This window comes from Chamaea fasciata, unplaced genomic scaffold (assembly GCF_029207755.1).
Source record: "Chamaea fasciata isolate MVZ Bird 193981 ecotype frontalis unplaced genomic scaffold, bChaFas1.0.hap1 SCAF_3, whole genome shotgun sequence".
Lineage (NCBI taxonomy): Eukaryota > Metazoa > Chordata > Aves > Passeriformes > Sylviidae > Chamaea > Chamaea fasciata.
The window spans coordinates 11,627,863-11,642,647 of record NW_027094088.1 but is presented as its reverse complement, the minus strand read 5'-3'; the positions used below and the strand labels follow the sequence as shown (position 1 = coordinate 11,642,647).

The 14,785-nt window shown below is 47.0% G+C and overlaps 1 protein-coding gene across 2 annotated transcripts in view; it reads right to left on the bottom strand.

The window, feature by feature from the left end:
* LOC136286443 (sodium/potassium/calcium exchanger 3-like) overlaps positions 1–11,437 on the bottom strand; it is a 191,912-nt gene extending 180,475 nt beyond the window's left edge. Inside the window, exon 1 of one of the 2 annotated variants that reach the window (XM_066178026.1) lies at positions 10,068–11,437. In XM_066178026.1, coding sequence (XP_066034123.1) covers positions 10,068–10,290 — 223 coding nt within the window. In that variant the 5' untranslated portion in view covers positions 10,291–11,437. The remainder of the gene's footprint in view (positions 1–10,067) is intronic. The other variant, XM_066178013.1, reaches the window with a different exon arrangement.
* Between the last annotated feature and the right edge of the window lie 3,348 nt (positions 11,438–14,785).

Sequence of the window (14,785 nt, the reverse complement as noted above, 5' to 3'; positions counted from 1 at the left end):
GCTGTGGGCTGCTGGATCCTCTCAGCTTCCTGTGTGCTCACCTACTTCTTGATTCTGTTCTGAAGGCAGGTTAAATATCCCTGCAAGTCTTTCCCAGGAGACAGCAATTCAATCCAAACCATTCAGCACAGATGCAGTGGAGGTAGGGCAGAAGACATGCTGGCTTTCAACAAAAGCTTCACTTGGAATTTATGGGCTTTTTGTAAGAAAAAGTGACTTTGGAAAGACATGTCAAAAGGAGGAACCCAAGTGCAAGCAAAACATAAAATTAATTCAAGCACAGAGGCTGCATGAATACCTCAATTCCCCCACTGCTAGCTTCCCCTAAGCACACAAGCTCAGTGGAACTTTCCATCTCCCAGTCCAAGTATTTGTCAGCTCCTGCATCCTGATTAAATTTGTAATCCTGGTAACTGGGGATGGGGGAGAGGGTGAGGTTCAGCACTACCCACAGGAGCCTCGCTCTGTAGGGATCCGACAATCTCACTCCACGACACAGTTTGTGGGACAGGATTCATCCCCTGTCCACTGCTCTCTGAGCTGCCCTGTCGGGTCCCTTGCCCACCCCTCAGTTTGGGGGGCTGCCAGGGGTGGGGGCACAACACGGTGACCAGAAAGGATCAAGCAGCACAGCTGGACAGTCTCACCATGCCTACCCTGCTCACCTGAATGGCTGTGGCTAATTTCACTGCCTGGCCTTGCAGCCACACCTCTCTTGTAGGCCCATCAGTCCAGGCATGCCTGCAGTCACCACCACCACATCCCCATCTGTTGCTATGGCTACAGAAAAGCTGCTGCATCCCTGCATGCAGCATCCTGCCTCTCTGATGGTCCTTGAAGCAACCAACTACCCTGGAGGACATCCTTGAGATCCTGCTTGCTTCAAGAGTGGCTCTAAGGTCCCCTCACAGAAAATCCATGCCCTCTTCCTCCGTTTTCCCCAGCACATATGCCTCCTCTCAAGAGGCAGAGCTCAGCAGCTCTTGCTGCAAAGCACAAAGGCTCGTACAGGGCACAGGAAACACTGAAATTCCCAGGGAAAATGAAAGGCAAGGAGCTATTTCATATAGGGACACCAGTTACTGACTTGTTGACTGGGAGATGTGAGAGTGCACTGGAGAAGTGTCACTCAGCACAGTGGCCCAATCCCAGTGGCAAATACATTTCACGCTTTGCTTGCACTTTCTCCAGTGAACACTGACCTGGGTGCAGATGGAGCCAGAGGGCAGTGTCAGACATACCCCTCCAGCCCGAGCAGCCCCCTCTTCTACTGCCTGGGCCCTTCTGCAGGTATGCTGACTTGCCCATGGCACACAGACACAGCCACGTCTACCACAAGCACAGGCAGGGATCCCATCAGGCACGTGGCTTGCAGCCAGGTTTTATGGAGCAACAGGTTCAGCTCCCATGGGCAGCAGCCCCAAGAGACCCCAAAGCAGCCTCCTCCCGAGGGAGTCATCCATGCAGGCTGACAATGCACAGGGCTCCCCGTGCCCCAGCCCACAGGCCATGTGAAACCCGGCTCTGCCAAGCCGTGCTGGAGTTCTGATAATGAATAATTAATTGCCACTTTGTTTTCTGGTGAAATTCTGTAGCAGTAATTACCTCTGTTTCAACAAAAATAATTATCACTTTCTCCTTTTCTCCTCTTTTATCACCAATTAAGAAATGGGAAGGAAGACAGCACCTCTGGCTCAGGATTTCTCAGAGCCCTTTGGAGCTGGAATTGCAGTGATGGGGAATCACCGGGATGCTCCCCCAGGACAGACAGTTTGCTAAGCTGCATAAGGACAGAGCACTGCAGTGCTTGGGTCACTGGGGACTGACTCACACTCATGGTGGCAGGAGCTGAGTCTCCAGTCGGTTTCTTCTGACACTTTTAAAGACTGCTAATTAGAAGCGGCCATTCAGGCTGTCAGCAGCTGCCCGCCCATCACCAGGTGCCTGGGCTGACGCTGCTGCTGTGTTCACCAGGCTGCTGTCTCAGGACTGGCCTTTTGGACGATGGACTCTCCTCAGGACTGCTCACTTCTTTTTATCCCACCTCTCTTTTTTCTATGCATATACATATAAAACCAAGGAAAGGGTTTATTCCAAAGTATTTCCCCCTCCAGTAAGAGAGGCACAACCACAACTGTGCAAACAACCTTGAGAGCTCCTGGCAGATCCTCATCCAAGCTCGTGCCTATGGGGGACACTGACAAGACCAGTGGTGAGGACAGAAAGCTGTAGCACTGCCTGGACACTACTTTTGGTCACTGGCAAAGGCACACAGTGAGCTGGGGGGCAGCAGTTCCCCCTGAGAGAGAAGCTGCCAGAAAGCTCATGAAGCACTGGGGCAGCTGTTGCCCCACAATCAGTACTTTTTTCTCCAAAGCACCAGCGTAAGCCTTTTAAAAGATATTTGACCTATCCTAAAATTTTAGGGTATCTGACCATATCCTAAAATCCTGAAATTCAGGATTGAAATTAAACCAAATCTGAAAACCTTCCAGCATCTCTGGATGAGCATACACAGAGTACCGAACAGCTCTCCATGCTGTTGACCACAGAGTGTCTGCCTGGTTTGAAAGCTCCAAGCAGCTGGCATCCTGTTCTGTTATTTCACCCATATGCCCAGAGCATGCCCTGCTGTCGCAGACGGTTCTGGATTGGAGGGGTGATCCCTCTTTCTGTGTGGTTTCAACACATCCAGCACAGAAGACTTTGATCCCAACAGGAGAGCCTTGAAGAGCCTGGGCTGAAGCGGGAGCTCTCCACCCTGTTGCCAGCACCAGGCATCTTGGTATCTTTGGGAAAGAAAAATCACTTAGCTCTCCATTTCCTAATAGGAACAGCAGGGAAATGGCAAAGAACCTGCACATATGGGCAAGCAATATCTAATCTGGGAGTTGTTTTAAATGCAGTCCACAAAAAAAGGGAATTTTTATTAAACATTTTGATTTTATCCACTGCTGCACACTAAATCAAACTGCTTCAGCATTAATATATGAAACCATTATTCTGTGCATGTATAAGTGAATTTACATACATGTCTGTATATAAAAACTATACAATTAAGCACTGCTTAAAATGCAGATGGCAAATGATAAAAACACCATCCTGACTGTATCAAAACCTGATTTGGGATGTTGTACTTGATTCTTGGTCATTTAAATCTAGTGTAAATGCAGTGAAGTCAATGAAGTCAGTAATATTTTACACTTATCGAAAATCTAGACCTTTGATTTTTAACTACTGGCAAGAGCCAAAAAACACACAACAAAAATTCAGTTTGCAACATGGGGCCAGATGTTATTTTTCTTCCTTTGCAGTAATGGCTCCAACATACCAAATTTAAAACAGAACTCTAAGAAAGGCTTGTCCTGAATTTTAGAACTATGTCAGCTTTCAGCCCTGAAACTTAAATTAATGCTTGAAGCCCCTGTTTACACATTCAGGTTCAATCTGTGAAATACTACAAATAAACCAAAATTTAAAGCATGTGCTGATAACCACTTGCTCTGATTTCCTGGTAACCACTTGCTCTGATTTCCTTCATTATCAACCTTACTCTCTCTGCCCCTCTAGCATCACAGAGAAACTTTCAAATAGCTTAGGAAAGATACTCTTGTTCTGATCTGATCGAGAATCTCATTCTCTGTCCCAACAAAAACAAGTCACACATTTTACATGGCCTGGGGTCAACAAGTACCAGGGCAAATGACTTCATTCCCAAATTTCTTGGTACTGCAAGTCTAAGATCTTTAACCAAAAATTTACAGCAGCATAGATTTTCCTGGGGAGAATCAGAACATTTTACAAAAATGCAGCAATATATTTTAAAATGCTAAGTGGACAATTTGTGTTCACCACACCAGGTGAATAATTCAGGTGTACAAAAAAAAGAAACTACTCTGGTATCTGGCCAGAACATCTACATCTGGTAACTGCGATGTTATTGCAGCTGTGAGCAGCCATCTGCACTTCAGCCATGTCCCGAGGCAGCCACAGCCGCCAAACAAGAGGACCACACTGACTCTTCCCAGCTGCCAGCCCAAAACCCTTCACTGGCGCTGCTTTCCATGCTCAGCATGTGAAAATCCAAGTGTGTTTTCTTCCCAGAGAATGGAGCAAGTCTGACTTGGCTTTTTTTTTTTCACCACCTCCTTAGAAATTCAGGTCACAGGCTTCATCGAAGACTTCTCAGATTACCAGAGTGATGCACAGCACCAGCCTGGCATCCTCAAGTGTCAGGGAAGTAAAACCCAGTTCAGAGAGGTACAATGTGATATTTATTCATGTCTGAAGTCATGTTTTGTTGCTTAACACCTTTTAAATGCAAAGTCACTTAAAGACTTGGAAGCAAGGGTCCCCTTTCAGTATTTTAAGCCTCTCTGCTGCCTTTTCCAGAACACACAATAACCAAAGGAGCAATCCAAGTTTGCTAAAAGGTCAAGGAAGCAAGTCTCATTCCTCTAGATACAAAGAACAAACAAACAAACAAAAAAAAAAGCCAAAATAAATCCAAAACCCAAGAAAATTTCTGGGCATTTTAAAGTTATTCCAGAGGGGAAAAAATAATCATAAAAAAGGACACAGGGCTTCCCCACTGGAGAGCTAGCATGCAGATGAGGATGTATTTCTGACAGACTCTCAAACATCCTCCTCCTGGCAGCAGCAAGTGTACAGGTTCTGTTATTTGTTCCCTACAAGGATTATTCCTTTCTTCCTCCCACCTTGTCATAATTTCTCAAGACTATAAACGTGATTCTTGGGTAGCAACAGGCAATTAACCTTTGGTGTTCCTCACTCCCCACGCAGTGTGACACACGGATCTTCCCCCACTGCTCTGCAAGCCCTCCCTGCACACCCAGCCAGTGACAACACAGCATCTTCCACCAGAAACAACAATTAAAATGGGAACAGGCTCATCACAAGCATCACCAATCGAGCAAACAAGTCCCAGTCTGAGAGATCTGCCCACACTACAGGCGTGGAATCCTCTCATTTTGAAGTAGCTGAAATCTGATCTGACTCTCCTTATCTCCTCCCTTGACCCAAACCCTAGACTCCTCCCCTGGAATACCTGATAAAACCCCACCACCTTGCCCCTGTGTGCCTCTCGCCCTCTCTCTCTCTCTCTCTCTCTCTCTTTTCGCCTTCTCCTCCCTCCCTGGCTCAGGGGGGGAGGAAATAAAATGGACTCTCAAGCTTAACAAAACAGAGACTTATTTCATCTGTTTCCCTGCCGGTGCCTGTACCTCCCTGGACACGATGATCACTGTAGCCACACGGTGCTACACGGGTGCACATCCCAGCTGTCCTGTGGCACTGGAGGATGAACCAAGGTTCTGTTCTGTCAGAACAAGAAGCAGTTTAATTACAGCTGTACATTTGCAGTTGATACATTTGATACATGTGCAGTTATGTATTCTGGAAAAATCGACAGCAGCTTTCCGAGAAGGACACTGTGGAGCTCACCATCTCTCCTCAGCCTGCACACTGTAGGGACAACACTGGCTTTGGAATCTGGGGTTTGCTTTCTCCTTTTGTTCCACTGATGCAATAGAACACACTGAGGATGAACTGGGTAATAGCACTGCCACCTCTTGATTTTAATCACACAAGCTTTGTGTTATTTTTTTTCCCTGAAGCTCTGGCTCTTGGAGTTGCACACATAATCACATGGGAACACTGGCAAAATTTCAGCAAAAAGAATGCCACTGGCCTCCTGTTTGTCCCCAGAGAGCCCTGTTTTACAAGAAACTGCATGGTTTTGGTGATCAGTTCATAGTTTTCAAGTACCCAGCCAAAAGCAGTTGTTCTGAGCTTCTCCTTTGGCACATTATCCCTGCTGTAAAACATAGGAGGTCCTGCCTCAGAGCAATGGTGCTCAGCTACCTGCTCCCCTGCACAGCAGCACAAGTCAGCCACGCTTGGACTGTTGCCTCCTTGGATGGCTGAAAAATCCTAGACAAAATACTTACGACCACCTCTTACTGCTAAGAGATCCTACAATCCAGCAGTTCCACAAAAAAAAGCCCATCCCCAAAGACAAACCCCAAGTCCCAAGCGAGTCCAGAGTGCAGCACAGAGAAGGATAATATCTACAGTTGTTTCTAACAAAGGAAGCCACGGGCTCTGCAGAGAGAGCTCCAAAGCCCTCAGCTGCCTTGCACATTCCCCTAAGCCAGAGGTGCAGCTGTTGGGACACAGCCAAATCCAGTGTCTCTTGACACAAGGCAGGCACCAGCCCTTGGGCTCCCCAAGCCCCAGCTCCTTAGAGCCATGTGTCAGCATCAAACCTCAGCCCCTGGTCCCCTCCAGGAGAACATCTCTCCTTCCTGGCTGCAGCAAGAGAGAACCCACCTCCCTGCCAGCACAAGAACCCAGAAGAAATAAGCATATTTTGTTTTTTATTTCTGAGATTTCATCCTCAACATTCTGGTTTTCTCGTGCCTTAGGTCTGAAGCTGACAAACAGAAGCAGAGTGTGGAAGAAGCTCAAGCAAATTTCTGTCAAATTCACCAAACTTATAGCCCAGTGAGAGAAGAACATCTTTTTTGCTACTCCTCTAGGACATTTTTTTACTAAACTTGTAGCAAATTATTTTTCTAATGTTCCCTCAAGTGAAAGCAAGGTTTGGCAACTTGTAAGGCAGGAACAAATTTTTACTTTTCATTTTGCTAGGATAAAATTAATTTTGCTTGAAAGAAGGCAACTTTGTTTTTCAATTGGATTGAGGTTCAAAGAGGAAAAGGAAAAAAAGGAAGAAAAGGGAAACAAAACACAAAATCACTCTTCACATAGCATGCTGTATCTGCTTGGGAAGAAGGCCTTTCTAAACTCTGCAGTTCTCTGGACTTCATTCTGGGCATGACAACCCAGCAAAACTCAGACCACATAAAGCCCAGCATGTGCATAAAGAAAAGAGAGGAAAGAGATCAGCTCCACCTGAGGGGGTTTGGATTTGTGGGCTCAGGTTTGTGGTTTGGTGCCAAAGGGGCTCCGAAGACACGTCCACAAGCAAGCAGCCTGCAAGGGTCACCTGCCCCACAGCCAAGCACTACAAATTACAGTACCATGAGCTATGACTCACTGGAGAAATATTGATAAAGGAGAAAGTTGATTTTGAAGTAAGATGAGGAGATGTAAAAAAATAATTGCACAGAAACTTCTTGGGCTGTTTAATTCAAGTACTTTTATGCCTGAGGGACTAAATAAATACACAGAGATTTTTTGTCCCTGCAGCAATCAAGTATTTCTGGCTATTACTGATAACGACTTTAAAATAGCACATTTAAGCAGGGCTGTTACTTTATTTTCAGCCTTTATGAGGCGAGAGTGGAAGTGCTAAGGTGGGGGAGGAAGGAAGGCAACAACAGTTCATCAGAGGAAGCATATACTAGTCTGGTGAGGAACTAACAAGGGCTGGCACCAGGACCTTGGCCACCTCCTATGACCTGAACCTCGGGACACCTGCCATCCCATCCTGACACAGCCCCAGAGCCTTCTGGCAGCTAATAAACCCTGTCTGATATAAGAGCAAGCAAGCTTCGGAGCTCTTCCAGTGCAGCCTGAGTTCTGTATCTGGTAGCACAGAGACCTGACCCAAAGCTCAACATTAAACCAGCTTGATCCTTTTTCTTGGCTTCCAGTACATGAATCACATTTCTGAACAGGACTGGGTGAGTAAATGATACTTTGCCTGAATTGACATAAGAAATTCTCACTCCTTCCTCACCATCTTTTGCATGAGCTAAAACTGTCAAATACAGCCCAGAATCACAAGTATTTCATTAAAACAATATCCCTACTTCTGTGAATAAACTCTGTCTAATTTTTTTTGTCCCTCTCTAATACCCTCATGTGCATACCACAAGGACAAGGGGATGGGTAGGAGAGGTCAGAAGAGCAACTGCTGTCTGACAGCAGACACTGCCATGAGAAGCCACCAGGATCCAAAAGGGAGGGGACAAGCAGCTCTGACTGCAGGGCTGGACACTCAGGGGATGGGCACAAGAGACAAGAAGCTCCTTAGAAAAGACAGCAGGCTGCTCTGTGATTCTGCTTCCACAGGCACTCAACACAACCACAACCAGCCACAGGACCAGGCCAGAGCCCATGATGAGCATTTCTCAGAAAAAGGTCAAAAAAACCCCAACAAAAAAAATCCTAAAAATGGTCTTTAGGCTGGATTCAGTCCATTTCAACCCTTCAATATTTCTACAGTTTTTGTTGCAAAGACAAAGTGAGCAAAACCCCCACTATCGGGAGCAGTTCTGATGATGAAATGATACTAGAGAGGCCACTGGATAAACCATTAGGAAATGAAAGTAGCAGTTGGCAAACGTCATGGCTGGCATTCAAATAAGCCTGCAATCACCCAGGCAGCTAAAGAACACAGATCTTCCCTTTAGCATGTCAAGGTGTGTTTATTGCCAACACAGCACAGAAGCCAAGCACTGCAAAAAAACACAACACATTTTAACAGGAGGCATTCCACTTCCCTCCACCAGTAGATGAGGTAAAACTGCTATCTTAAACAACCCACTTTTGCATAGCTGCAAGGTGTTTGTACAGGTTCACTGGGGAAACTAGCAGGAAAAAAACCCTTTTCAGGCAGTATTTCTCTCCCAACACCTGCTGGAGGGAAGGAGAAGCACCTGTAGGCCAACACACGTAGTGCTGTGGGGATGCTGGGAAAGTTTGAGCTCTGCTAATTCCCAGGTCACAATGCGCCCCCAGGGTCTGGATATGCAGCACTTGCGCATGATACTCAGCAGCACCACAACTTGCCCCAGCTTCCCTGGGCAGCCCTTAGAGAACGCAAAGGCAGCCATGCTTGCTGAAACCCCAACTGCTGTGCCACCATCTGGGGCCTGATCTAGCACCAGCACAGCAAAGGGTGCTGCCTTGGGATCGAGCCTTCCATCAGCTCTGCCTGACAACCACAGCTCCTGCTGTCAGGGGCTGTACCAGGATTTGAGCCACCCTACTGCTGGCCACACTTTCAAACACGAAAGCACAGCTAACACCAGTTTCCTCTCTCATGCTTGTAGGATCACAGGCAACACCAACATCATTCACAACACGCCAATGCGCCCCTGCCCTTCTGCCAGCTCTTTTACTCACTTCTTTGCTGAGCAGCAGAACTGATCCATTCTGCAGATCATCCACAGCCCACTGAGCTCTACAGGTATCTTTCACAGACACTGCAATTTGGGAGTGCCCCACTGCCAAATGCTTCTGACTGCCACCTGGCCTAACACCAAAACCATCAACAGTACTTAACACTACTTAATGTTACTTACATTTACAATATGATGAACCCAAACGAAATCGACAAAACCACATGCAGGACCTTATCTCTTTTACTTCCACTTCCTTTCTGCAGTACTTTGCATCAGTTTCTACAACAGAATGTCATATCATGACAATTTCAAAAAGAAACAGTAATTTCACATATCTAGGTATTTCTGCTTTCTCTCTCCTGAGAAAACACAAGGTACTCATTAGTTATTGTTTTACTTTTTGAAAAAAAGAAGGGGGAAAAAAACCCCATACACCACAAATAAAATCCTCCATGCTTCCTACAGATCACTCTATTTGGCGGGGTCAGCAGGAACAGCTGCAATGGTTGAGACAGCAGGTGCTGAGGTACTGAGCACAGTGGGGGAAAATATTACTGCCAGTGCTGATGTGAGGCTGCGAGATTGGGTCTGCACTGTGCCAGAGTTATGCAAACAAGCAAAAATTGAGTAAGAAAATTTTTTGTACCAGTACCATAATCATCCATCTGTCCAGAAATGTTATTAAGGATTACAGCAGAGGAAAAATTATAGGCAAAGAAGTGCAGCAAGAACTGTACTTGTTAGAATTTCTCCTGGAGCATGCAACCTATGTTAGTCCTGAAGAACAGAGGAAAACCCTTCCCCTCCTCTCCCCAAAACTTGAGGAAATTATATCCATGCTCTGCTGTGATAAGCAACATTTATGGACTTAAAAATAAGTAAGTCTTGGCAGTACAGATCTGAGGAAGCCAACTGCAGGACTGAGGAGCTAGAGGCAATTTTCATTCATACCTGGTTCAGTGCAGTTTCTGACGTAGAGCTGCCTCCCATCCTCTGGGATGTCAGTCACATTCTGCTCACGTGCTTGCAGGAGCTGTCGTCCACTCCACTTGCCACCATTTTGCACAGAATAGCTCAGGGCATCGTAACCTGATAGAAAAGAGCAGTAGATACATGAGGAAAGGCAACTCCTGATCCCTCTCCTGAACACCTGAAGCAGCTGAAACATTTGCATTTCAAAAATCCTACAGCCCCTGGGGTTTAAAAGGGCAGTGTTTCTAAGCCCACTGGAACGGGACACTGCCAGCAGCTCCCCATCACATGGGAGCCAAGCATTCCTACACAGCTTCTGAAGTTTATCCTAGAAGAGCATCTCTGTTTTCCCACCCAGCACCATCTGATTGAAGCCAGAGCACGCCTCTGACTCATTTCCACACCTCCATGCTTCCAAGAAATATCCACGAACATGAGGGGCATTACTTTGTCTCATGACCTTTGACTCAACCCTTGATCTGCTCTCCCCTTCAGCTTTGCCTTGGTGCTGCTAAGTGAAGCTCTATTTTAGCAATGTCAACAAAGACAGCTGGCTGATTTCCACAATATTCCTGGCATGAGGTTGGTCTGCCCTGGAAATGCCATATCTGCCTAATCAGCTGGACACACATGCTCATGTGTCAGTTCCATGCCTCCTATACTGGTTCAGATTCAAGGGAGAAAGAAAAACTTCCTTTTTTTTTTTTTTTTTTTGTAAGCCAGAAGGTATCCACACACCAAATCAGCCCTCTTGCAATGGAGACCTTGCAGCCCTCCAGTAACAAACAGCATTGGAGAGGGATTTCCTCCAACCCATCCATCTCCTCCCCACCAAGCAGAACATGGGATCTCTCACAAGGACTTCTGAATTATTCCCAGTTTTGTCCACTACTATGGAAACAGATGACAGGCAAAAAAGCAGTGGGATAGAGATTCCAATCTTGGGCCAATGCCTCAGAGGGTGATTAAGGACAAAGGTTCTCTGCCCCAACCCTTTTGTTAGGTTCCCTGGCACACCCAGTTGAGAAAGCTGCCCAGCCTCAGACTTGTCTGCCTTGCCCAGATCATGCTCTGCTCAGGCCACTCCATGTCATGCTATAAGCAAGGAGGGAATGTTTGGAAAAGGACTGCCTGGGAATCTGCATCCCAGGGTACCAGCAGTAACTGGGACCAAAGCTCCCAGAATACGCAGGAGTCATCCAGCTGCATGTTTGGGGGAAAACAAAGCACGGGCAGCCTGAAGCGCCCCTGTTTTCTAAGCAAAAAAATCAATTTACCTTGGTAAACCAAATGCCATCATTTGAAGCTTCAAGCACTTTGTCCTTTCAATGCTTTACAAATGTTAGAGAATGGAGTTTGCTGTCAGTTTAGTCTGTGAGCACCAGTGAGATTAAGCTGATGGAAGCGGACTGCATTTCCAAGAAGGAGCACAAGCTGCAATGCAGCATCAGGGATCTCCCATAACAACAAGCACTCTGGTAGCCTGAGCAAAGCAGTTTCAGTTCCACATACAAGCTGCTTTCAAAGCAGAAGAACTCTTCTCCAAGCAGGTGAAGCTTCTCTGTGTCACTGCACAGAGCAATGGCATGAGGGAGGGAGGACACAGTGACTGCCACGGCCCTGGAGCTCCAGCAGAACCTCTCCTGCTTGCTCCACTCTGCCTCTCTTGGATGGCAAACTCTTCTAAGTGAGGGGTAAAGATGAAGAAAGTCATCTAAGGTGACCTGGGAAGGGGAAAAGCTTAATTTGGCAATAGGAGTGTTTATAAAGGCTACATCCAGCATTGACAAAAATCAGCATAAATAGTGGCAGAGCTGGTCCATGGCCGAGCTCAATGTGGTGACTGACACCCGGAAAATCTCTCCTCTGGTACTGCCAGGTTTGAGCAGGGCCTGCTGTCCCATGGCAGAATTTGCAGCCCACCACCCCCAAAATCCTGCCTAGGGCATCTCCATTCTAAAACACACTTCGTTCAACAGAGCAATAGAAAATAGAAGGTAGAGATTAACCTTTTTCAAAGCTTTGGCCTTCCAAGGATTTCCCTGTGAAAACAGGGACACATCGAGATTTTAACCTTGCTAACAAGGAGACTCAGTGACACATAAAAGGGTCCCTGTGGTTTCCCCATGTGCTGGCACCAGTTCCTTGCGGTGTGGTAGAGGATACTCAGCCCTGCTTTAGGTGCTGGCACAAGGAACAAACACCAGGGACATCACCTCAACCACAGCATCCCACAACAGGGTTGCCAGGCCACCACCACCATGGACAAACTCTTCTTCCCAAGAAAAAGCAGAAAAACTTACAAAAAAGAAAGCTAACAGTTTTCTTTCTCAACTGTAGTTATTCAGGATTGGATGATTTTTAATAGGAACCCCAGCAAAGAGTTTTTTTCTTTTTCTCAGCAGAGATAAAGACTGCTAAACATCCCACCTCAGCTACAGTGCCATTTTGGGCAAGCCAGATAGAATGCTTCTCTTATTAATATTCTAGCTACTGGCTTTATACTAAAATAACATCGCTCTATATACTGTGACATCCTCTAAAGCTCTGGTACAATGAAGAGTTTTTCCAAAGTTCTGTACCACGGCGTATTTCAAAGTGAACGAATTATATTTTCAAGCAATGAATGTCGCCACAAAGTATCTTCCACAGTTCCAACTACCCAGCACCAGTTTTACATTATACACTCGGAACCCAGGTTCTGGAGAGCTTTACTCACACTTCCTCTCAGAGATATTCCCATGGACAATAAGCACATGAGTCATTTTTCCCTGTCTTTGTGCCTGCCCTGCATTTCGTAACAGAACTAAGACAATGCAAACAGTGATCTCCAGAGGCCACATCTCTTTACATAAGTACATGAGGGTGTGGTTGCTAGGGGCTCCTGTCCCTGCCAGGCTGGTGTAGCAGCCTGCTGGGCATAGGCTCTCCAGTAACACTGCTCACCTGTTCCACTTATGAGCATGAAAATGAGGTGGAGTGGAAAGAAGAACCGATCAGACAGCTCAGAACTCTTGGAAAGGCCCTGTGCATGACCCAGATCTCCACGCAGGAACTCAGGAGCTCCTTTTGCTATTTCAGATGGCTCTGGCTGGAGTTTACAAATTTCAGTGCTGCAGAAACACAGCCAAACACATCCTGGCTGCACTTCCCAGCATGAAGAACACGACCCTACAATGCTGAACAACATCCCCACATTCTCCAATTGCACTCTGATCTCGTAAGTACATTTAATTTCAGCAGCAAGGCACAGGAACGCCAACAAGATGGAACAGCAGCAAGACCTTGGAACAGACACCCAATTCCTACAGGGGACAAAGCAGGTTGGTTTGGAGGTGGGGGTCCCACAGGACAGGGAGGCCTTTGCACAGCTGGCCCAAGCAGCCAAATGAGCCAAGAGCACCCAAACCCAGCACTAGAAGAGAAGAAACTCACTCACTGCAGTGGAGGGTTTGGCTCAACAATGCTGATGTGAAGAAAGGCAACAAAGATGCAAAGTGCTCCTGAGCAGCCAGCTGGAGCACAGAAGAGCTGACGAGCGGGGGGCTAGAGCAGGGAAGCGCTAATGGGCCAGGGGCTGGAGCAGGGAAGAGCTAACAGGCAGGGGACTGGCCCAGCTGAAGGGACAGCTCTGTCACCACTGCCTTTCCCTGGCACAAAGCACTGCTGCACAGGCAGGGCTCTGAGAGCTGGCAGGTATCCACAGCTCTCACTGACAATAAACTAGTTTCTATGCAAACTGCTGACCGGAGCCAAAAACAGCACAGCTTTTCTGAAATATGCTTGCCCTTCCTCCTCTCTTGTCTGTCCCTTTTATCTATTGTTTTCACAGAGGTAGCTTTGGGGTTTGGAGGGTTGGTTTCACAACCAGCTGAATTATCTCTGTCTCCCTGAAACGTTCCTGCAGTTAAAACAACAGCGAAATACTTCAGAGGAAGAAAAAAACTGGAACAAACATGAGGTTCCACATAAGCCAGCACAGAGGTGGAGAAAAGTGGCATGGTGGCCTCAAGACAGACCAAGTGAACCCTGGTGGAAGAGCAGCACTCAGCTGAATGAGCTGTAGCTCTGCTCCACAGCTGCTCTCCCATGGCCATGTCCCTGTGGCTGTTGGCCTCACACCCTCAGGGACATGTCCAGTCCCTGCACCATCAGACCTGCTGCAGACAGCCACCACAGGATCTGAGCCCTAGATTGCATAAGCACGTCATAAATGGATTAGCCCTTTGCCTAGGCTGATTTGGGAGATGCTTTTCTTCCAAAATCATCAGAAGCAAGGACCATAAATAGAGCATCCTCAGGGGAAAATAATCCCAAACAAACAACAAAAGCCCCAGAAATCCTACATCCGGCTATGACAAGCAGCCTGCTCCTTACACCTGATTTCAAAGCTGTATTTCCATGCATCCTTACCTACATGGAAAGGCAGAAGGGCAGGGAAAGCACACTGCCGATAATACCTGTACCACATGCATGAGGCACAGAGGTCAGAGCTAAGCTGCAGGCAGTGGCGAAGCAGGGCAGGTTCCCTGCACCAACAGCCTCTCACCACACACCCTCCCACATATTTTCTATGTGATCATCAGTAGAAAAAAACCCCACAACCCCCACAAAATCTCAGGCACACTCACAGCTCCCACACACCTCTAGGGAGGCTCCCCAGCTCCCTCCCAAGGAGCACAGAGCCCACTGAGGGC